At 45.7% G+C, this 25,150-nt stretch overlaps 2 protein-coding genes across 2 annotated transcripts; both read left to right on the top strand.

Moving 5' to 3' along the window:
• Window positions 1–764: 764 nt before the first annotated feature.
• Window positions 765–1,781, top strand: cth1 (cysteine three histidine 1). The gene has a single exon (XM_056300235.1). It carries the CDS (start codon window positions 765–767, stop codon window positions 1,779–1,781), a length of 1,017 nt encoding a protein of 338 aa, XP_056156210.1.
• A 14,256-nt stretch (window positions 1,782–16,037) lies between these two features.
• Window positions 16,038–24,940, top strand: taf6l (TAF6-like RNA polymerase II, p300/CBP-associated factor (PCAF)-associated factor). The gene is made up of 11 exons (XM_056300576.1): window positions 16,038–16,813; window positions 17,101–17,187; window positions 17,330–17,480; window positions 17,628–17,678; window positions 20,926–21,020; window positions 21,105–21,179; window positions 22,156–22,376; window positions 23,067–23,199; window positions 23,308–23,436; window positions 23,555–24,051; window positions 24,275–24,940. Exons 1-11 carry the CDS (start codon window positions 16,667–16,669, stop codon window positions 24,609–24,611), a joined length of 1,923 nt encoding a protein of 640 aa, XP_056156551.1. The 5' UTR covers window positions 16,038–16,666; the 3' UTR covers window positions 24,612–24,940.
• The last annotated feature ends 210 nt before the right edge of the window (window positions 24,941–25,150 follow it).

Here is a 25,150-nt window from a genome sequence, read left to right as displayed (position 1 = left end):
ATTGGTCGGCGGCGGAGTCGCTCCGCCGCTCAATTGGAGCGCAGCTGATTCTCATTGCGAAGGGACGCGGGAGGGGAAATTGGGGCCAAAGTTAAAAGACGACGCGCGGGAGCAGGTGACTTAACAAGGCAGGGTGGTTATTAAGGGCCGTGCCGCCGCACCGCGCACCTTTGTTTTAGAGACTGGGCGGGCCTGCTGGTCTTCATTTCACTATTTTTGAGAGGACTTGGTGCTGGTACCGGGTGGACTGACCAACAAACCCCACAGGTCTTTGTGCGGCTCTACACCTATTGAAAGTAATGTCTGAGGTAGGTGAAGTGACCCCCACCCCCTCCCCCAACCTTAGGGGAATCGAACATCTAAAGATTTGGCTCTAATTGAAGCCGGGCTCTAGTCTGTGAATGTTCTCATTCATCCAGGCCATGGTTATCCAAAGGAGTGGAACTGCAAGTGCAACTGCACAAGTGCAGTTGCACTTGCAGTTCCACTCCTTTGGGTGCAGTTGCACTTGATTCAACTGCTTTGGGTGCAGTTGCAATTGATTCCACTGCTTTGGGTGCAGTTGCAATTGATTCCACTGCTTCGGGTGCAGTTGCAATTGATTCCACTGCTTTGGGTGCAGTTGCACTTGCAGTTCCACTCCTTTGGGTGCAGTTGCACTTGATTCAACTGCTTTGGGTGCAGTTGCACTTGATTCAACTGCTTTGGATAAGCCGGGCTCTTGTTTTGGCGAAACAGGGACAGTTTTCCCGCGTTCCCCGAGAATGCGGATGACCCCGGTGACGCAGGGTTGTCCATGCTCACCCGTATCTGTTGTGATCTTTCAGGCGAGGGATGACGACGACTTCTCCCTGCCCCCCCACCGAGACGAAGAGCTGGACCGCCTGCTGTCGGACCAGGATTCAAACGGAGAGGGCGGTCTATCCATAGCCGAGGCCCTCTTACCCTTGGTGGACTCGCTACTGCCTCCCCTCATCCCCTGGGTTTACTCCACCCGCTACAAGACGGAGCTGTGCACCAGCTACGCCACGTCGGGATTCTGCAGGTATGCCGAGCGCTGTCAGTTTGCCCACGGCCTCCACGAGCTTCACGTGCCCTTCCGACACCCCAAGTACAAGACGGAGCTGTGCCGCAGCTACCACACGGCCGGGTACTGCTACTACGGCCCCCGCTGCTTGTTTGTGCACAGCCCTCTGGAGCAGCGGCCTGCCTGCCGCCGCCGCCGCCGCCGAAACGTCCCCTGTCGCACCTTTCGCTCCTACGGGGTCTGTCCCTTCGGCACGCGCTGCAACTTCCTGCACGTCGAGGGTGGGGATGGGGACTGCGGCACGGAGCCACCGGACAGTGGCGAGAAAACGCAGCTCGTTTCCGGCCCGCCGCTCCACCAGCAGGCCAAGGCGTGGAAGCCACGTGGAGCCCTGTGCCACACCTTCAGCTCCTTCGGCTTCTGCCTCTACGGCACCCGCTGCCGCTTCCAGCACGGCCTTCTCAGCACTCTCCGACAGGGCTCCAACCCCGGCCAGGAGGTTTCCCCGTCCCCTCGGCCGATCAGTCGGGCGCTGTCCCAAAGCTCCGACATGTTCTCGTCCACCTCCACAAGCCCGCCACAATCCACCTCGGCCTCCCCGCTCACCACCCCGCCTGTTCAGCCTACTGTCCACAACGCGTTCACCTTCTCCACCCCGCACCTCAGCGACCTGCTGCTGCCCGTGGCCCTGCAGCAGCTGGAGGGGGGCCAGGGAGGGCGCGGCATCTCCGAGACCGCAGAGCGGTGGGGCTAGAAGGCCGGACCGGTGATCATGGTGCCGGACTAGTTAACTGTCACAAATGCTGCTTTGAAATCGTGGTGTTGTCGCCCCCCCCCCCACCCAACCCCCCTCTTCCCTAGAGGTTTATTGTGCCCTTTTTTCCTTTTTTTAATTTGTATTTATTTTTTTTTAAACTGGGGATTGTTTGGCTCAAATGTTTTTATATTGGGTCGAGACGACGTCTTGCCCTAAACTTGTATATTGTCACGACTTCCCCCTCAGATTACGTCAATACTCTTGACGAAGTGTCCGGAATGGTTTCTCAGGCATGTTGTCACAGTACTGCGCTGAAGGATTTCTGGTACAGCGATCTTATTAATTAATCTATCTTTTTTTTTTTCTTCAAAATTTGTACATAGTTAAAATTTAAGGTATTCTGTCAGACCCCGGAATCACGAATAAAGTATGAATGAATGATGATTTTCTTTCGGACTTATAAATAAGCGGGGGTGTAACATTACAGAGGTGACCGACAAATCCGCATTAAACTCGCCCAGCACTTCTCCACAGGCATCGGATTAACTGTTGCATGCTGGGAAAGGAGGAAGTACACGCCTCCTTTCTTAATTCAGCTACTCTACATGGCGAACTCAATTCCCACTGTTCTGTAGGGCTCACATCCAGTGTCAGTTGTGGTGCACAATACAAACTACTGCGAACAACGGGAGACAATAAACGCATCAACACGTGTCCTAACGTGGTGTATCCACTCGGGGTCACAGACGGAAGTGTAACCGGTTATTTTCTTGCCCGGTGCGGGATTCGATACGAGGTGTACTGCACCACAAGGCGACATCACTAACCGCTCGGCTAAAGGGTCTGAATAGCTAGCTAGGGGCTAACGTGTCTTATTAGTAGTTTACAGTCGTCACCCTCCCCGGAAGCGCGCCCTCGCGCTTTGTTATTCCCGCGCTCCGAAGAGACTTCTGAGGATCTGCACACTTCCGGATCCCACCGCTGCCACCAATGTAACCGGTTATTTTCTTGCCCGGTGCGGGATTCGATACCAGGTGTACTGCACCACAAGGCGACATCACTAACCGCTCGGCTAAAGGGTCAGATCCGCTAGCTAGGGGCTAACGTGTCTAATTAGTAGTTTACAGTAGCAACAGTATATTAATATCCTGGGTTGCTGATCGACTTAGCCTGCTGCCACCGCGACCCGACCCGGGACAAGCGGCTGAGGGTGAGATGAGATGAGATGGTTGCTGAAGTGTTGTGCATTCCTCTCCGTTGTTTTTGCTCTGTAGTTATCAAAATGAAGAGGGGGGGGATAAGGGACATTATGTCCTATTTCGCTGCCCCCAAAAATAAAAACGATAATGACGAGGCCGACAATGACACAGAGCCAGATGATCCAGGTGTTGAGAGAGCTGAAGAGAAACTGCAGGAAGCGGAGAGTGCCGCAGAGAGAAAGCCAGAGGACTTGTTAGATGGAGAAACTAGTTTTCAACGCGAGGGCACAGAGCAGGAAGGAGACAGATGAAGATCCCCGAGAGTGAGGCTGAGGGTGACATACAAGCAGAGTGAGACGCAGACAGGAGATGTGTGCAGCCGCAAGCACTGGACCATCAGGTTTGTGGTGTTGAACAAATATTTGCCTGCTTGTAAAGCAGTGTAATTACAGTTCATATGGTGTGTCCATGTAGAAGTGCCTAGTCTTATGTTATGGTGTTTCTTGATTGCTATAGTATATGTGGCTTATATATATACAGAGGTGCACATAACTGCTGCGCAGGTGCACATGCGTGGTCAAAATAAATAATGTCCAGCAGATAATAGGAAAAGAGGTGCTTTTGCGTACCAGCATTTTTGGGACACTCTTACTGAAACAACGGGACTTTCTCCATATATCTCTCCATCCATCCATCCATTATCCAAACCGCTTATCCTGCTCTCAGAGTTGTGGGAATGCTGGAGCCTATCCCAGCAGTCATTTGGCGGCAAGTGGGGAGACACCCTGGACAGGCCATCACAGGACCCCAGGCCATATATCACTGGATATATCTCCATACATCACTGGTAAGAAAGTCATTATGACAAATGTGTCAATTTCAATAATCAGTTGTTAATCGTGCAACTTTTAGTCTTCGTTCTTGATTAAGTGGATGTGTTTTTTTTCCAAGTTAGCAAGGTTAACTGTTAAACCTTGAGCTCCAGCAAGTAGTTAGCTTACATTACAACTAGCTTAACGTTACATTTTTTCTCTGGTTTTAGGATTTTCGTCCATTCATCAAAATGTCCAAGAAGCAAGCTACATTAAGTAATTACATTGGTGTTCACAGGAGTTGAATCAAGTGCAACTGGACTTGGTATATATCCGTGAAGACGTTTCGCCTCTCATCCAAGAGGCTTCCTCAGTTCGTGCCTTTCTGACCAGACCAAGCTAGTCTGACTGGCTGCTGATGAGACTCAGATATTTATCCTCTTTGGAGTCGTTGTCAGAGCCATAGATATGAGTGGCTCTTTTGTGTACCGATGTTTGGCCGCGCCCGTCGCCATCGGAGCTATTGATTTGCATTTGTTTAGCAGCGACGGTGGTTGGGGGTGTTAGTTTTGACTTCATTATTCAGTGGTCATGAGAGTGGTTGGAGCCGTTAGTGACCGACTGTTGTTCTTGGAGGTTAGGCTTCTTGAGTCTCCTGGGTGGAGATGAAAGGACGGCAATGTAAGTGGGAGATAGGTGGTGTCGCAGACCTCCTCCTCTGTTGAGGGATGGTTTTTCCAGTTTCGCATAGATGGCTTCCTTCACCCCTCTTTCAAACCATCTATCTTCCCTGTCCAAAATGTGTACGTTGCTGTCCTGGGAGGAGTGTGTCTTCTCCTTTAGGTGTAGATAGACTGCTGAGTCTTGTCCTGAGGAGTTTGGCCTTCTGTGTTGGGCCATCCGTTTGTGTAGTGGTCGTTTGGTTTCTCCTATGTATAGGTCAGTGCAATCCTCATTGCATTGTACAGCATACACCAGATTGCTTTTCCGGGTGTGTGGTACACGGTCTTTGGGATGAACCAGTCTTTGTCGGAGTGTGTTGCTGGGTTTGAAGTATACCAGGATGCGGTGTTTGTTGAAAATTCTTCTGAGTTTCTCAGAGACCCCAGAAACATAAGGGATGACTGTGCTATTCCTCCTGTTCCTTTTCTCCTCGTCGCTCACCTGGTTGGTCTTTTTGGAACGTGTTACAGTTTTCACAAAGGTCCAACTGGGGTAGCTGCAGGTTTTTAAATCTCCCCTCAGGTGTTTGTGTTCTTCTCGTTAGGCCTGAGTGCTGCTGGGCACATCGTCAGCTCTGTGTTGAAGAGTTCTGATGATGCTCAGTTTGTGTTCCAACGGGTGGTGTGAGTCGAAAAGTAGATATTGGTCTGTGTGTGTAGGTTTCCTGTAAACCCCAGTGTGGAGGCTCCTGTCTTCCCCAATGTGGACGTCACAGTCCAAGAAGAGCAAACTGTTGTTCTTTACGTCTTCCCTTGTGAACTTAATGTTCTTGTCCCCTGAGTTGATGTGTTTGGTAAACGCTTGCACCTCTTGTGTTTGGATTTTGACCCATGTGTCGTCCACATATCTGAACCAGTGGCTCGGAGGTGTTCCTCTGAAGGAGTCCAGGGCCCTGTGTTCTACCTCTTCCATATATAAGTTGGCCACAATGGGCGATACTGGTGAGCCCATTGGACAGCCGTGTTTCTGTCTGTAAAACTGGCCCCTGAATTGGAAATATGTAGTGTTCAGGCAAAGGTCCAGTAGTTGGCAAATCTGGTCTGGGCTGAGGTTGGTCATATTGTGGAGGGTGTTGTCCTGTAGCAAACGTTGCCTCACAGTTTCCAAAGCCTCCATGGTTGGGATGCAGGTGAATAACGAGGTCACGTTGTCGGATACCATGGTTTCATCCGGTTCCAGTTTTATGCCTTGGACCTTGTCAATGAAGTCAATGGAGTTTTGGATATGGTGAGGTGTTTCGCCCACTAAAGGGGTCAAGATGTTGGCTATATGTTTGGCAATGTTGTAGGTGACCGAGTTTATGCTGCTGACGATGGGCCTGAGGGGGGTTCCATCTTTATGGATCTTAGGGAGTCCATATATGCATGGAATGTTATCTTGTGGGTAGACACGGTGGTATTGTATCTGATCAATGGTTCCTCCTTTCTGTAGTTTCTGTAGGTACTCTATTATTCTCCTCTTGTAACCACTAGTAGGATCGCATCTCAGAGGTTCATAGGTGTCGGTGTCGCTGAGTAATGACGTGATCTTGGCGTGGTAGTCTGTTGTGTTGAGTATAACCGTGCATCTCCCCTTATCTGCTGGAAGGATAGTGATGTTTACGTCCTTGCTCAGGGCTGTCACGGCTTTCCTTTCCTCCATGGTTAGGTTGGAAGGAGGGAGTTTCACATTGGACAGAGCTGCTGATACCTTTAACCTAAGCTGTTCCGCCTCGGTTTCCGTTAGATTGTTTTTCCTTATGGCTGATTCTGTGGATGTGATGAGGTCAACTATAGGTAGTTTTTTGGGTGTCATGGCGAAGTTCAGTCCTTTGGCTAAGACCTCCTTCTCTGATTGGGAAAGTACCTTGTCCGACAGATTCTTGATCCATCTGTTCTGCGTTTCATTTTGTGTGGGATGTTCTGTCTTTTGTCTCCAGGTAAGTATATCTGCTTGGCTAGTGTTGTTGGTTCGTCGCTGTAAGTTTTGAAACTTCCTTGTCTGCCTTTCTTTGGTTTTGTGGTGTTGAGATAGTTGGGCTTTCTCGGGGAAATCAGTGATCCTCTCCAAGACTGCACCAGGCAAGTGGGATGTTATTTGCTGGAGTAGTTGGTCAGATTTCTCCTTCAGCCCTTCAATAGTGAAAGGGACCTGTCTCACTCTTTCATTCAGGAGTTGATTCTGTGCCTTCTCTATGATTCTGTCTGCTCTATGTCCTTTCATTGTAGTACACAGGCGCAGGCTAGTGCGTATGAGCCTGTGTTGTCTGCATCTCAGATTGAATCGCAAGTGGTTTCTGTAGTCTGCAGTCTTCCGAGCCATCCTTTCATATTCCCTCACCATTTTAAGGGTGTCAGACCCAAATTGTTCCGCAACCTGTCTGTGAATGTTCTCATTCATCCAGATCATGGTTATCCAAAGGAGTTGAATCAAGTGCAACTGGACTTGGTATATATCCGTGAAGACGTTTCGCCTCTCATCCAAGAGGCTTGGTCTAGTCAGAAAGGCACGAACTGAGGAATCAGTTGCACTTGATTCAACTCCTTTTGGTAACCATGACCTGGATGAATGAGAACATTCACAGATACATTGGTGTTGCGCCACCTCCAAAGAAATGCCAGACTGAACCTGTACATAAAAAACAGGTATTCGCAGAAAAGTGGCTGCAGGAAGTAGCCTGGCTCCAAACACATGACGACTGCACAGAGATGTGGTGCCGTGAAAATCCCAATCTCGTGGATATAAGCAGTGCCTCTTATATAGGGACAAAAAAAATTCAGTTACCAGCTTTTGAAAAGCATGAGAAGAGGGAAGAGCACATGAACACTGATATTGCTAACAGGTGCAGCCAGGATTAGAAATCCACTCCCGTCTTGACACGTGTCAGGACAAACTGAATGAAGAACAGCGTCAAGTACTGTGTAATATTTTTCTGTTGGCCTTTCACAAAGTGAAACATGCATGCCCGATGTCTTCATATGAGGAGGATATTGCGCTTTTCAAGAGGCTTGGAGTTAATGCCGGGAGTGCATATCATTCACGAGAAGGAGGGACCCGCATCATGCAGAGCATCGCACAGACAGTCAGTTTAGAATTGACTGAAAAATTGAAGGCAGCTGAATTTTGGGGCGTGCTCTTAGGTGGATCAGAAGACACAATACAAGTTGAGCAGGATTTCTTGGATTCATTAATTTGGGTGTTAACCGAGCAGCACAGCACACAGTGAATGGACTGGAGCAGCTCTTCCATACTTGTGGTTTAGGGGATCAGTGGAAGACGAAGTTGGTCTCGGTGTGGACAGACAGAGCAGCAGTCAACATTGGAGTTTACAGCGAGGTCGTTCCTAAATTGCGTCAGATGGTGATGATCGGGGATTCCATTGTGTATATTCTGTGTACTGCCCACACCCCCGAGAACTGCACCAAGTCAGCTGATCGCATGGTACCATACTGTGAGACATTTAATCACTCTGTTGTCAAGTTGCTGGGCTTTTATTTACAGAGAGGGGGCGCAAAAAGAACAGAACAGCTAAAGAAGATATGTGATGAGAATGGCATTGCCTTTGTGAAGCTAGGAAAGTTTCACAACATCAGATGGTCTGCATGGAGGCAAGAGACTGTTGAAAATATGGAGACTGTTACCTGCCATTCAAATTCAAGTGTCTACAAGTGATGACAGTGACCTAAAACATGTCTGCACAGAGCGTTTTCAGTGTTTCCTAGCCAACATGCTGGACCCTGGAGACATGTTACAGTTCACCTCCCTCAGGTTCCAGCAAGATAAACTGACTATTGCTGAATGCAAAGACGAGCACATGGTAGCTGCTGGACAGCTGACACTATTGCTTGACAGTGAAGCAGTTACAGGAAAGAGACTGTTTCACATGCTGCTGCTGACAGGGACAAGGCTGATGTATTGAGAGGTCTAATTCGTGAGTTTGAAAGCAGATATGAATCCCTTAAGTCATGTGATTTTTAATCCTTCAACTTGGCATCAAGAAAGGCAAGACCTCCAAAGTTTTGGCAACACAACACTTACTAACATCCTCCAGAAATATGAGGCCAGCTTGTCTGTTGACAGAGCCTCCACTGTAGGAGAATGGATGTGTTTAAAGCAAGCAGGAGAACGTGTGGCAGCCTCCTCTGTGTATGACTTGGTCAACACAGTGAAGATAAGTAATCCAGATAGTTACTCCAACATTCATAAAGTCCTTCTGTTGTCCCTTACACTGCCCTTGAGCAGTGCTGCATGTGAGAGGGGAATTTCACATCTCAGTATAATAAAGAGCAACTACAGATCTCGCCTGTCAGACTCTTGCCTCTGATCCCTGATGCACATCCACTTGTCTAACATGACAACAGACTTTTGACCCGAAGCCAGCTGTTGACTTATGGATGCAAACAGCTAATCACAGACTCGAGCAGGAAGAAAGAAGTAGGCCTACATCTTCATCTGCCATGTTTGAAAGAGAGGCAGACAGTGAGGAAAGCAGTCAGGAGGGTAGTGAAGATGACAGCTTGTAGGATAACCATGCCACATAAAGGCTGAGTACCAAGCAACATCTCCAGGTGCTCCCTTGAGAACCAGACCAAAAAAGTTATGTGCACCCCTGTATATATATCTATATATAATCCATTGATTCAAGTTAATTCTTTATGAGACAGTATAAGCCTGACAGTACACACACACACACACATACACATACACACGTTTGTCTTTCTCCACAGATATCAGCAAATGTAAAGAAGACCCACTGATGCTGCTGAACTTGTAATTGTTTCCAAGGAACTTGATGGGAAACAGGAGGAGACTCTTCATGGTGGGCTGGCGTAACATTCACCCCTGGCTTGAGTATTCTAAACTATGGGACTCTGTGTATTGTTATGCCTGTAGACATTTTAGCTGTCCTAATAGCACAGACACTGTGTTTGACTCACCATCCAGACTCAAAAATTGGAAGAAAGCAACCTACAGAGAGGGGGGTTTTGCAATCCATGCCAAGTCTGAACGGCACAGACAAGCAACGATTGCATGGAGGGGCTATCGGAGAGCTGTAACAACTAATGCAACACTGGCAAATGTCAAACAAAGAACATAACACACAGGTTAGAGAAAATCGGGAGTATATAAAAACAATAGGGGAAGTGCTACTACTGACTGCAACACAAAACATGGCTCAAAGACAATGAAGGGAACTTCATGGCAATTTTAGAGACTATTGCTAACCATGACAAAGCTGTTAAAAAAAGGTCGACTTCCATTCATAATGCAAATTACACAAGCAAAACCCTTCCGAATGAGGCTCTGGATTGTTTAGCAGACGTGGTTCGAACCGAAATGACAGAAGAAGGGGAAAAACAGTGAAGTCTTCAGCATCATGACTTGCTTTCAACTGTGATTTATGTGATTTATGATGTTTGTTTTTCCTGCCCTTTTGTATGTGTTTAAGTGGGAGAGTACTGCTGGCGTCGTGTGTGGCTGCCGCTTCTCCCTCTTGTAGCCCTCCTTCCCATCCACCCCTGTATGTTGTGTTGTGTATATGTTGTCTTGTTTCACCCCGTTTATTGTAAAGCCACTTTGAGTGTTAGAAAAGCACTATATAAGTTTAATGTATTATTATTATTATTATCATTATTGTTATTATTATTATGGCAGATGAAACAAAAGGTAAAAAAGAAGAAGAAGAACAGATCTCTAGTACTCAGGTGCTATTTCAATGGAGCTATCCCGGAGAGTTTTCTCTATTTTTAATCTGCTGAGAGGCTAGATGCAGCGGAGCTTACTGAAAAAATAATCCGCATATTGGAAAGTCATTGTCTAGAATCTAAAAACTACCTTGTAGGCCAAGCATATGACGTTGCTGCCGTCATGAGTGTTGAGCATTCTGGCGTCCAGGCTAGAATCAATGAGCAAGTGAAATATGCCTTTTACATCCATTGCAAAGCCCACTGTCTAAATGTAGTTTTAGTAGAGTCAGTCAAAGCTGTACCAGAGGCAGAGGAGTTCTTCTCCTTACCAGAAAAACTATGTGTTTCACATCCGAGTCGTATGTCCATCCTACATGGCTAACCATACAAAGAGAGCTGTACAAAGGTGCACCAAGAGAACTCCAACAATTAAGTGACACTTGGTGGGCATGTTGATTTGTAGCTCTACGTAACATTATGGATAGACTGCCTGCCCTTAAGTGAGTACTGCACGAGAGAGCCCAAGAATGCAATGGTGGGTGAGCTATTGAGGCTTGAGGTCTGCTGGCACAGACAGATCTTGAATTTGTTGTGCGTCTTGTTACAGTCAGTAAAGTGTTTGGAGAAACAAAACTTCTCTCTGATATGCTACAGTTTTCATCACTTGACTTTTCAAAAGCTGTTGATTTAGTTGAGGCTTTAGTTCAGACATTGAATGACTTCAGGCGAGAGTCATTTCTTGATTACTTGTGGGATGAAGTGTTGAACATTTCTGAGCAATGTGTTACTGCAATACAGCCAGCTGCAAAACGACAAACTCGGTGAACACTGTGTACTGACTACTGTTGGTCAGAGAGAGTCAGAACCAGATAAAGACGGGATTCGTACAGCCTTTATCTACCCCGTCATTGTGAGCTTAACAGACGGTTTTCAAAGACAAACGGTGACATAAGAGTAGCATCCAAGCTCTAAACCCCAAAAGTGATGCATTTCTGAAAGAGACGGCTCTGTTTTCATTTGCTGGATTGTATGATTCAAATGTTGATGACTTGGGGTATGAACTACATCAGTTCAGCCAAATTTTAGAAAGGAAAATACAGACTGGGATGCAGAGACCCTCTAGTACAGTACAGCTGGTACTGTTCATTGAGCTGTATAAAGAACTGTTTTTTGAGCTCTTCAGATTCTGCAAAATAGCAGTCGCGATCCCAGTGAGTTCTGCTTCTTGAGTTCTGCTTCTTGTGAACGTTTTTCTACGCTGAAACTGGTAAAAACTTGCCTCAGGTCAACCATAACCGATGAGAGATTGAGCAATCTCGGTGTACTAAGTATTGAGTCTAGGAGGGCAAAGGCTTTGACTCATTTGTTGATCGGTTTGCCAAAAATCACAAAAACCGCAGAACACTGTTGCTGTAACGTGAAATTCTAGAAAGGAAAGTGCAGACTGGGATGCAGAGACCCTCTAGTACAGTACAGCTGGTACTGTTCATTGAGCCTTATCAAGAAGTGTTGCAGCAAAGAATGTGCTGTAACTTGAGCTGAAGCTAACAGGAACATATTTTGTTGTGTTTTCAATATTGTAATTTAATAAAATTGTAACTGTAAGTTACTGAAACAAATGCTGTTACTGAAACAAATACCAATCATGGTATTTTATGTTGTTTTTTGTGTGCTATTACTTTATATACTGAGCTAAAAATTTGGAAAGCTTGAACACTCTCTTTTGTCCTGGGTCGAATGTGCCCCTCTGACAGCACAACTGCCCCCCCCCCCCGGTAAAATTGGTCTAGAACCGTCACTGTTTCAAGATAAATGAAACTTAAACAGTTAACACAACTCTTCATCAGCCCTATATCACTTGATAATCTTTGTACTTCTTGAACTGTGTAATGTTTGTACTTTGAGTTCCATGCTCAGACTGTTCCACAGTTTTACCCCACAGATTGAAATGCCCATGCTCTTCAAAGTTGTACAAACACATCCTTTCTTGATGTTTAATTTCCCTTTCAAATTATACTCCCCTTTTCTATCTGAGGATATTTTTTGTATATTACTGGGTAGTAGATTGTTTCTTGCTTTGAACATTATTTGTGCTGTGTTAAATTCTACTAAATCCCTGGACTTCAAGACACTTGACTTTAAAAATAGTTTGTTGGTGTGTTCACCATGTCCTACATTAATAACTATCCTTATGGCTCTTTTTGTAGTGTACATAATGGTTGTAGGTTGGTGTTGTAGGTGTTACCCCATACCTCCACACAGTAGATCAGTTATGGTAAAATAAATGAACAATGCAGAATGTACAAAGATTTATGATCCAGAATGTGTCTTGCTTTTCTCATGACTGCAATGCTCCTTGCCAGCTTTGCTTGCACATATGTTACGTGATGTTTCCAGCAGATTTTCTGGTCTAGTATCACACCTAGACATTTATTTTCATATACTCTTTCTAGTTGGACCATAGGGTTGGTGTCCATAGATGTCCATAGGGTTAGTGGTAGGGTTGGGTATCATTTGAGAATTTTCGATACGATACGAAAACCAGTAACTCCAATTCGATACGATACCTAAACTATACTTTTCGATATTATATATTATGAAGACCTTATAGGATTATCAGCAAACTACTTTTCTGTACAGTGAACACAATATAATTCATTGACACGTTGTGTCATTTTGGTTCTGTACTCTAGCACTTTGAGATTGAAAGTGAGGTCAACCATGACAATGAGGTCAACGTGCAGACTGACATCTTTAATGTATGTGAGCCTATTTATATACATCATCATAACCGTCCTTACCTGTTTTATCATTGCTAGCAGTGGCACCAGAAGACCCAGCAGCAGACATCCCAGAGCTAACATTAACGTTGGCAGCAGCACGGACATTAACGTTATCAAACACAGAGCAGTTGTCCACTCGTAAATTTATCCCATGCGTGATCAGATGTTTCACCATATTCGACGTATTCCCAGACTTGCATTTGCAAGCGATATACACTTCTCACTAAAACAAAATATATTCTTGTCATCTGCAAATAGAACAAATTTAAGTATTTTTGATACCTTGCATATATCATTTAAGTACAGAATGAACAGATTTGGACCTAAAACTGACCCCTGGGGTACACCACATGTAATATCCATGCATGACAATTTATGTTCGCCTATCTTTACAAACTGCTGGCTATTACTTAAATAGCTTCTTAGCCAATTCTGTACCACCCTTCTGATACCATACCGTTCCAATTTTATCTATTAACCTATTGTGATCAGTAGTGTCAAAAAAGTTTTTTTTAGATCTATAAATATTCCCACAGCAAACCTATTTGGTCTATGCAATTAGTTATTTCTTCAATTAATTCAATGAGCACCAGAGATGTCGATATGTTTGGTTGAAACCCGTACTGGCTATCGTTCAGCAGATTATGCTTCCTAATGAATTTGTCTCGTCTAAAAGTAACTAGTTTTTCTAGTATTTTGGAGAATTATGACAATAATGAAATCGCTCTGCAGTTTGTAAATTGGTGTCTGTCTGCCGTTTTATATAAGGTTATGACTTTTGCTATGTTCATTTTGCTTGGAACTTCACTAGATTGAAAGGACATGTTATAGATGTGGGTTAGTGGTTTTGCAATACCTTCAATTACTTTTTTAACTGTTGTCATATCGGTATCATTCCAGTCAGTAGATTTTTTTTGTTCTTGCGTTTGTTTACAATGGCCACGATTTCCTTCTCTTCTACCGCTCTAAGGAAAATGGAACTTGGATTTCTGTCCCCATTATCACTGTCATTCCCCTTTGTGGTTGTTTGTGTGTCTGATTTTTCCTGCCAGTTTTGGGCCCCATTTACAAAGAATCTTTTGAAGCCATTGACCACGTCTTCCATTTTATTTATCGTCTTATCATCTGTAAGGTACTGAGGGCAGCTTGGGCTTCTAGACCCCTTTCTAATGATACTATTCAACACATTCCATATACTACGTTTGGTGTTGTTTTCATTGGTCTCTAATTCTTAATTATAGTATTCCTTCTTGCATATTCTCATAATGTTAGTTAACTTGTTTTTATATTCTGTGTAGTTTATTTCTACTTCAATGGTTCTGTCCTTCTTTTCTTTTTAATGACAAGCGTTACGTAGTCCCTTTGTGATCCATGGACTATCTTTATATTTCTGTTTACTTTGACTTCTTCTATTGGACAATTTTTATCATATAAGGAATGAAATATTTTTAGGAATGAATCGTAAGCTGTATCAGTGTATTTTTCTTTGTATACTATATTCCAGTTATGTGTTAGTAACTAATTTTTGATAGCATTCATGGATTCCTGTTCTTACTCCTATATATTTAATGTTGTTGTGAACTTTGTTCTTCTTAAAATTACAGTCATAGACAGGAAAAACTGGTAGATGGTCACATGTCATTTATTAAAAGCCTGCTCTCATTGTGGCCTTCTATAATGTTTGTGAATACATTGTCTATTGAGGTGGCAGAGTGTGGTGTGATTCTAGTGATTTTAGGATATAAACCCAAACTACACGTTGTATTAATGAACTCTTCTGTCTTATTGTGCTTTTTTGGATTTAGCAGGTCTATATTGAAATCCCCACATATGAACATATTCTTTTTTTTGATACTTTTTATTTAATATTTTCAGATGACATACAAACAAACCTACAGTAAGTCTACAAAAATAATAATTAAAAAAAAAACATGGGGGCTCCTCTGTTGACAGTATTATGATTTGTGACCAAATGAGTTCAAAAGTCTTGTTTAGTTGATGGCATCCTCTATTCCTCTGATGTAGGCAGACCATTTCTCCCATTTCCTGTGAAAGATCGCTCCTCTGGACCTCAGACAGAAAGTCATCTTTTCCATTGCGTAGATTTCTTTAACTCAGTCCATCCACTGATCGAGACTCGGGGTCTCAGGTTTGTACCAGGTCTTTGTAATTGTTTTTTTACAGGCCATTAGTAGTATTTTGCACAGATACCAGTCTTTCTTTTTAATCACATTGTCTTTCAAAGTACAGAAATACAACACTTTAACATCATTAGGAATCTTATATCTCAAAATCTTTCCCATACAGCTGTTACGGTGAATGGATTCTTTAAGTGGCTTAGATGTGCTGTGATGTTTTGGAAGTTGGCATATAGGCTTCTACTGTTAATGTGGATAATTGAAACTTTAATATCTGAGCGGGCCATCATGTTAAACTGATCATCAGTGTAGTATAGACAGTGGTTGTTGAGGTTGTGGGGAAAATTTTTTTTTCCTGGTCGATACCCTTTTCCATAGCCTGTGATTGGTGTTCGGAATATCTGGACGTCTTTAATTCCTTTTTTCTTCTTCTTCACGTCCTGTAATCCTTGCTGTTAGCTGATCCTCAGTGTCTCCAGCCGGAGATGGGAGACTGCTGTCTGCTCTGCTCTGCTCATGTTTGTGCAGAATGGTTTACTTTGCATGCTTTGTTGATTGGTGTGTTGAGCTCTGGTCGGGTTGTTCATCCTGTATGCAAATCCTGTGCCTTCACGTTGATCTGAATAATGTGCATTTCGGATCTCTAATGTTCAACTCGTGGTTATTGAGGAGTGAGGGAGGAAACGCCATAGTGCAGGCAGCACATTTTGGTTCACATTTGAAAAGGTAAGAGTAATATGGCGCATCTGCGCATGCGCCCTGATTCTCCGGGGGGGGGGGGCAGCCTAACTAAATGCTATATTCTCGGATTTACCACCGAGTTTTTTGTTACAATTTTACCGATTGCCAACTAGTTGTACCGGCCTGTTTGGTGATCCCCGTCCGGCGTTGGCTCGTACTGGTTTAACGTTATAGGACAACGCTCCCGGAAGCTGTGGCTGAATGGGGCGTGTCCGCAGAAGACTGACTGCTCCATCCGCCAATCGCGGCCTGCCGCCGTCCGGAAACCGTTAATAGCTTGGTCAGCGGAGCCCCCTGGTGTGGTGCGCGGTGCGTGTTTACAGCGTCGCCTTGTGCCCTTTATTGTGGACTTGATTCGGCTTTTGGAAGAGGTACCGTCTCCAGGTCACGGTTAGTGTTGGGCCTTTAGATTGGAGCGGCCTGCTCTTGAGTTTAGAGCAGCCGTGTCAGCAGCGACGGACGGCTAGGGCTATTATCTGGCGTTAGCATACGATGCGCACAACGGGCTTCTCATCTCCAAGTTGTACAGGGGGTAAAGGGTAAAGTTCTGGCTTGACTCAGCCGAAAACCCCCCTTTGCTTGTTCGGTTCGGTTCGGTTCGGTTAAAATGTCCTCTCCCAGGTGATGGACGAAGGCCGGGTTTTACCGTGACTCGGTCGCGTTGGCGCGGCGCTTGGCCAGCCAGCCAGCCGCTTATCTGTCCGGGGCTTGCGTTGGCTAACGCTAAAGCTACAACTCTCACACACTAGGCGGACGACGATAAGAGAACCTCCCGCCAGCCGGTCGGCGTCAGCAGGGCCGTCCGTCGGCGGCGTCAGGCATGGCGGACAAGGAGGAGCGGCGCTTCGCGGAGGTTCCGCGGGAGTCTGTCAAACTCATGGCCGAGAGCGCAGGAGTGGAGCTCGGCGACGATGTGGCAGCGCTGCTGGCTGAAGACGTGTGCTACCGGCTCAGGGAAGCAACGCAGGTACGTTCCCGATGGATGGATGGATATGTAACATGCATGGATAAGTAGACACGTTGGTCCTTGACTAACGGGTCGGACCCTTTAGTCGACTGGTTAACGTTGTCACTTGCGGTGTGGGAGCCACGGGTTCGCGTCCCGGCTGTGGCGGTTCCCGGACTGCCCCCCGAATTCGCTACAGATAGATGGACTGTCCGATTTACGAGATAACTCTGATGTAGGGAGTGATGGAGCAGTCTGGGATGGTGGATGACGTGCGTGTGTCTGTTCTGCTTTGAATGTGTCCTCAGAGCAGCTCCCAGTTCATGAGACACGCCAAGAGGAGGAAGCTGACCGTAGAGGATTTCAACCGAGCTTTGCGCTGGAGCAATGTGGAGGTGATTCCACCGACCTTGTGGTCGTTAATAAATTGATTTACTGATGAGTGATGCAGTGTGACACTCAAAATCTTTTATTTTTTTTGTCGCTTTATAACGGCTTATAATACTTTCTGTAATCACCCCCCCCCCCCCAAACAAGGCCATCTGTGGCTTTGGTGCCCAAGACGCGCTGCACTTCCGCTCAGTAAAGGAAGGAGAGCTTTACTTTGTAGAGGATCGTGAGGTCAACTTGGTGGAGCTGGCTCTGGCTACCAACATCCCAAAGGGCTGCGCTGAGACGATGGTGCGAGGTATGTCCCACTGCACCCTGCTCTTCTAACAGGACACACAGTGAACCATGTCACATATCTGCTGTATCTCTGCCTTCAGGTAATGGTCAGAAGTCTTCTGATTATGAGTCATGTGTTGGTACTGACATTGTTTTGTTTTCTTCTCAGTAAATGTGTCATATCTGGATGGGAAAGGCAACCTGGAGACTCAAGGAACAGGCAAGACTCAACCATACTCTACTACTTCGGACTGCATTTCCGAACATAAACATTTTTGAAAATTAGACAAAAAAAACAAAACAAAACTCAATCGTTTATCCTTTGAATGGTTGAACAAAAGTAGCAGTCGCACTGTTTACACAGTGCAACAAGACAGTCACCAGAAACATGAGATAAAAAGGAAGAGTTGACAAGAATTACTTGCCACTGGAGAAATTTCTTCTGACTTCAACTCTCATAATCTTATCCTCTTTACCACTTGCAGCAAAAAGTTTTTTGCAACCTTTAGGATTGTTTATATATATATATATATATATATATATATATATATATAGGCAATTTTACTAACTCCTTTTTCATTGCAACTCTAACATTTGCATAAAGATACTCTGATGGAAGCATACCAGCTAGCTATTAGTTTGGTATTAGATTTCACAGAAGGTTGAATCAGTTCATCGAGACACAACGTTTATTGACAGATATGTGTCATCATCATCTAAGTGACCTCTTCAGTCTAAACTGACTGCAGGTAACCCACCCTTATAAACAATACAGTGGCATAGCAACCCAAACCAACAATTGTTTTCATATGCAAATATGGGCGTGACCATTAACTAGAGTTACCATGTGTACTATTCACAGAGGATTTGGGAATGTTTGCAATCACAGCATTGTAAGATGACAGATGCACTCTTAGCCCCCCCCGGTTCAGGGATGGTTGTTCCCTCTTAACATAGATGGCAGCTTTGACTCCCTGTTCAAACCAGCGTTCCTCCCTATCAAGGATGTGCACATCCTCATCCTTGAAAGAGTGGCCACTGGCCTGTAGATGGTGTAGACTGTGTAGATGGTGTAGACTGTGGAGTCCTGGCCTGTAGATAGTGTAGACTGTGGAGTCCTGGTCTGACGTGTTAGCTCTCCTACGTTGTGTCATCCTCTTGGCCAGCATCTGTTTGGTTTCCGTGATGTACAAGTCACGGCAATCCTCCTGGCATTTAACAGCGTACACCATATTGCTCTGTTTGTGCCGGGGGGACCCGGTCCTTGGGGTGGACCAATTTCTGTCACAGTGTGTTTTGAAAGCAACTGAGACACGGGTGTTTTGAAAATACATACCCCGACTTTTCCGACACTCCCGCCACATACAGAATCACCACTGGTTTACACTTAGGAAGCGTTTGTCCTTCTCCTCTCTTAGATTGGCTGGTGCACTGTTTGGGCGTCTTCCTGGCTTCGACAAATGCCCAATTAGGATAACCACACTTAACCAGGGCCTGTTTAATGTGGGATTTCTCCTCTTCCCCAGCCGCTGTGTCGGTGGGGATGTTGTCAGCTCGGTGGTCCAGCGTCCTGATGACTCCTAGTTTGTGCTCCAGTAGATGATGAGAGTCAAACCTTAAGTACTGATCAGTATGTGTTGGTTTACGGTAAACATCAACAATCAAATGTCCCCCATCACCAATTGCAATTTCAGTCTAAGAAGGCTAACCTGTAATTTTTCACGTCCTCCCTGATGAACTTGATGTGGTGTCCACAGAGTTCACGTGGTCGCTGAAATGTGGTACATCCTGAGATTTAATTTTAACCCATGTGTCGTCCACAAATCTGAACCAATGGCTAGGTGGTGTCCCTGGATAGGACATCAGGGCCTCTTCTCCACTTCCTCCATATACAAGTTGGCCACTACAGGTGAGACTGGGGAACCCATAGCACACCCATGCCTCTACTGCCCCCTGTATGTGAAGTATGTGGTCTGAAGACACAGCTTCAGGAGCAGACACACTTGGTCAGTGTTATGGGTGGTGCTATTGCTAAGGGTGCGGTCGTTTTGTAATTTCATACACACTACCTCCACTGCTTCATCAACAGGAATGCACGTGAAGAGAGAATTAACATCATGAGAGACCATTGTTTCATCCCTGTCCATAATGATGTCTCTCACCTTATCCACAACACCCACAGTGTTCTGAATGTGATGTTCATTACTGCTTACCAACTGCCTACCAAGAATAGATGCAAGTAACTTAGAGATGTTACAGGTCACTGAGTTAATCATACTAACAATAGGTCGCAATGGTACATCCTGTTTATGTATCATAGGTAACCCATACAGACTAGGTGTAGCTTCCCCTGGGTATAGTCTGTGGTACAAAATTCTGTCAATAGCATTGTCCGGTTCTAACAGCTTCAGACAGTCTATCACTTTTTTCTTATAACCACTGCCTGGATCTCGTTTCAGGGGCTCCTGAGTATTTATGTCGCTATGTAACATCATAATTTTCTCATGATAGTCTGTCTGGTTTAATACAACAGTGCGTCTACCTCTGTCTGCCAGAAAGATGATGATGTTATTGTCCTTACTGAGAGTCATGAGAGCTTTCCTCTTGTCTCTGCTGATGTTGGACAGCAGTGCTTTCGTATTGCTGAGGCAGGCTGAAACTTTCGTCCGCAGTTGCTCCGCTTCCGGGTTTCCGCGATGATGTTGTTACGGACCGCTGATTCCATGGTGGTGATCAGTTCCACTAGCGGGATTTGCCTTGGCGTGACAGTAAAATTCAGCTCCTTAGCAAGGATGTCTTTCTCCACCTGGGTGAGTTGTCTGTCGGACAGATTCTTCACCCACTTCTCATTGTCAGCGTGTGTCTGGCGTCCGTCTCTCTGTGCTGTTGAGGGCACTGTCCATTGTCTGCCGATGTCTCTGGCGTGCAGCAATTAGGTTGAACTTATTTTGTTGCCTGGTTTTCAACTTTCCATGTTGACCTAGACGAGCCTTCTCTGTGAACTCAATCACATGTTGGAAAGTGGTCTCGTGTAGACACGACATGAGTCTCTGTTGGGTCTCCTCCTCTTTGGCTTTCAAAGCGTCGGTGGTAAATTAGTTTGTCTCACCTGTTCTGTCGCCATCTTACAATGCTGTGATTGCAGCTATTCCCCAACCCTCTGTGAACAGTACGCATGGCCATTGTAACTCTAGTTAATGGTCACACCAATTTGCGTATGAAACCGATCGTTGGTTTCAGTTGTTGTGCAGCTGTGCTGTTTTATAAGGTTGAGGGATTCCTGCAGTCAGCTGAGCCTGACGAGGTCACTTGGATGAGTGATGAAACATTTCTTTCAAATGTTGTCCAGATGAACCGATTCAGCTTTGTGGGATTTCCTTACCTGGATTATTGAGCATGCGTCAAGGTATTAGATTTGTTCGTGTCACCGCAGCTCTGATTCTAAACAATTCTTTAAATTGCCACAGTTCCCAGTGCAGTGCAGTCCCTGTCAGACGACCTTCTAAAATACTACCAGCAGATCACACGAGCCATCCTTGGAGAGGACCCACAGCTAATGAAGGTATACGTCTGCTAGGAAACCAGGCACGTACTGCCTGGCTGGAGATTTGCACCAGTGTGTTAATAATTCTCTCATCTGTTTCAGGTGGCTTTGTTGGACCTTCAGTCCAACTCCAAGATCGCTGCTCTCCTGCCTTACTTTGTTTACGTTATAAGTGGGGTAGGTAAATACCGGAACCTGTCTCTCAGATGTTCACATTCGTCATAGGGTCTTATCACAAGGTGTGTTGTCTCTGGGTTACTCACACACTGAGTCACTATAATATCAGCCAAAAAAATGTCTTTGTCCCCCGTAAACTGTATCTCTGAATTCATATTCCTTTTGAAAGTTTCACGGTGTGGTTAACCATTAAAGGGGAGAAAAACCCTCCAGGTGGCAGGGTAGTTGGGCATCATTGGCCTCTTTGGGGTGAAATAACAGAATACGCCATTAGACATTTTCACACAGGCAATAGAATTGGATCCCAATAGTCACTGTCACGTGTAAAAACATATCAGAGGCCAATTTAGACAATATCATGGGGCATCCAGGTAGCATGGCGGTCTATTCCGTTGCCTACCAACATGGGGATCGCCAATTCGAATCCCCGTGTTACCTCTAACTTGGTCGGGCATCTCTACGGACACAATTGGCTGTGTCTGCGGGCGGGAAGCCGGATGTGGGTATGTTGTGGTCGCTGCACTAGCATCTCCTCTGGTCGGTCAGGGCGCCTGTTCAGGGGGAGGGGGAATTGGTGTAGTGTGATCCTCCCATCCGCTACGTACCCCTGGTGAAACTCCTCACTGTCAGGTGAAAAAAAGCGGCTGGCGACTCCACATGTATGGGAGAAGGCATGTGGTAGTCTGCAGCACCTCCCAGGATCGGCAGAGGGGATGGAGCAGACGGAAGAGTGGGGTAATTGGAAGAGCAGCTCGGAAGAGTGGGGTAATTGGCCAGATACAACTGGGTAGAAAAAAGGGGGGTGGGGGATCCAAAAAGAAAAAAAGAATTTGGACAATATCCTAAATTAGCAACACTTAAACATGAGATTGCGCTGCATTACAGTTTTGAATGAGATGAAAAAGTACTACTTGTTTAAAGGAGCTTTCTGACAGCGTGCTCTGCGCATGCTCTTTCCACTTCTCTCTCTCTCCAGGTAAAGTCGGTGAGCCATGACCTTGAACAACTTAACAGGCTCCTCCACATGGTGAGGAGCCTGGTCCAGAACCCCTACCTGTACCTGGGCTCATACGTCCGCAGTCTGGTCTCCAGTGTCATGTACTGCATCTTGGAACCGCTGGCTGCCTCCATCAATCCCCTCAATGATCACTGGACCCTGAGGGACTACGCAGCACTCCTCCTCAGCCATATCTTCTGGTAAGGTTACTACTGACCCTGCTGTCGACGGACAGCTTACTGATTGCAGTTCTTGCATGTTTGTATATGTATCAAGCAGGGGGTCAGTTTTTCCAAATAGTTTCTGCTGAAGCGTTCTATTCCAAAATGACTTATCTACCATCTGAAAAACATGACACTTTTTAAAGGGCATAGTTAAAACTCCTATGAGGAGTTTTGGATTTATTTTAGACTTTGCGCAATGCTGTGGACAAAAGCAGTAGTTCTTTCGTGGAAGTATGACTTCGTTGTGGCTAAGGTCTACATTCACCATGTGGTAGCTTGTGCATTTGTTTTGGAGAGCGGAGTGAGATGTAGTGGTGTTTTGGAAAAAGGTTTTTTTCAAAATGGACAGCAGTGATGGTGTTGGTTATGTATCTCTAATTGTGGCTATGTTTTCCTTCTGTGTGCCATCAAATTTTGCAGGGTATCCAACCCAGAAACAAGCTTTTGGAATCATATAGAAATATCTTATCTTTTCACTGATGGTCCCAGTTGATTATGCCAGTCATATGTAGGTATTGAAATTAAGTTGAGACTGATAGATATTCGAAGAGTAGATGAAGAGACAATATGTACTGGATCTTTGAGGTTCTGACTTAATGATATTCTTTCCAAAGTGGATATAATTCCTTTTAGAGGAAGGCTTTCAGATCCATTTCTTTGCTGCAGGACTCATGGAGACCTGGTGAGTGGTCTGTACCATCAGATCCTGCTGTCTCTTCAGAAGGTGCTATCTGACCCAGTCCGTCCACTTTGCTCTCATTATGGCGCTGTAGTAGGGCTTCATGCTCTGGGATGGAAGGTACACTCTTTTCTCTTGTCCTAATTATCTAAATCATGCCCTCGCTTACGCAATGTGATCTTCATGAAAGTAATATCTGCCTTCACCTACGAGTGTTTTTACCTATAGGCTGTTGAACGAGTGCTGTACCCACACTTACCAGCCTACTGGGCTAACCTCCAGGCAGTGTTGGATGACTACTCAGTGTCCAATGCACAGGTCAAAGCTGATGGACACAAGGTCTATGGAGCCATCTTGGTAAGTACTGATGGCTGCAAGAATTATGATTATTATTCAAACTTTTATGCTGTAAATACTACCACTCATCAAAATTGGATGGCATCGAAACCTCAATAAATTAATCTCCATCCTGTAGGTGGCAGTGGAGCGGCTGCTGAAGATGAAGGCTCTGTCTTTATCCCAGTCAGCAGAGGGAGGGGCCAGTGGCCAGACAGGCTTAGGGGTTGGTGCCATGGGCTACAGGGTAAGTTCCCCTGGCCTCAGCCCACCCCCAGAGCCTCTGTCAGAGGCTGTCCTAGGAATTGCCATCCACCTGCAGGCCGGTGGGGCCGGCTGCCCCTGGGAGGAGTGGACCCCTGTTCCGCTGCCTGCTATGTACTGTGAACTCTACTCTTTCTTTGGAGACAGCCTGGCAGTCAGGTTTAGCACTGGACCTGGACTCGGGGGCTGCCCACCCTGTGCCCTCTCCCAGCCCAGCAGTGCGAGGAAAGAGCCCCCCGGCTCTGCCACCAACTCGGATACTACCCGTAAAATGCCACAGCTGACTGCCAACCTCAACATCAGCCCTAGGCAAGATGGGAGTCCTCGCACAGAGCCTGCTCCACCTAGCTTAGCTGCTACTGGCCTTGGGAGGTGAGGCAGATTCTTACCTGTATTTACACTGAGCAACATTGTGTTCAAGTGTAGCTTGTTTTGAGGCCTTGTAATTCTGAAATCAAATCTGTACCATTTGCAGAGTACTTATCTTAAAGGCCATAAATGTTTCTTGACCAGTTCTACCCAATTTCCCCTCGGGGATGAATAAAGTATTCTGATTCTGATCATTGACACCCAATATTTTGTGATTTCCCATCAGGTCTCTGGCTCACTCTTCTTCCTCGGTACAGCGCTCCAGGTCCTCATCCTCACGTACAGGCCAACGTTCAGTGGGTCCATCCCGTGACATCTTCCCGAAGGCACGCTTCACCTCTCCAAAAACTGGACCTCCAACATTCTCATTCCTTATTGGTGGACGGCAGATGGGCCGACGTTGCAAAGGGCGGCGGCCCTTCCAGACCATTTTCCCCCCACCACCGCCACTGTCTTCTGTCCCACCCCGCGCCTACGCCCACAAGCTGCCCGTCATCGGCAGAGTGGGCAAGCCTGTTCGCTGTTGGGCGTGTTCACATTACTCCCTTCACCTGCCCCTCTGAGAGAGATCAAGGCACACCAAAAAGTTCAGGGACAATAGCTTAGACCTGAGGGAGAGCAAGAGGACTTCACACAGACTCCTGCCTGGGAGGAAAGACTTGAGCCTTAAGGAAATGGAAAAGACTGAAACTTAACTTTATTCTCTTTGTGTTTAAGTTTGTAGAGTAATGGAGAGTTGATGGAAGAGCTCTTTTCACCTAAATACGAAAACTCAACTGGCCAGAGGGCAGCTAAGAGACATCTGACTACATTTCTTGTTCCTGCGCGATTTTTTTTTTTGGACATCCTTGATCACAGCTATTATAGAATAAAATTTCACTGACTGCTACAACGTCTCTGTTGCATTTAATTTGGCTGAAAGAATGTTACCAGTGGTTTATGTACAATAGAACTTGAGACTTGCAGTCAGTCTAAGAACCCAGCCACTGAGGATGCACAAGCCAGTGCATTCTTAGTGCCGGTCCCAAGCCTGGATAAATGAGGAGGGTTGTGTCAGAAAGGCATCCGGCGTAAAATCTTTGCCAAATCAAATATGCGGATC

Source organism: Lampris incognitus, chromosome 20, assembly GCF_029633865.1.
Source record: "Lampris incognitus isolate fLamInc1 chromosome 20, fLamInc1.hap2, whole genome shotgun sequence".
Lineage (NCBI taxonomy): Eukaryota > Metazoa > Chordata > Actinopteri > Lampriformes > Lampridae > Lampris > Lampris incognitus.
This window is presented reverse-complemented; position numbering and strand designations above follow the sequence as displayed.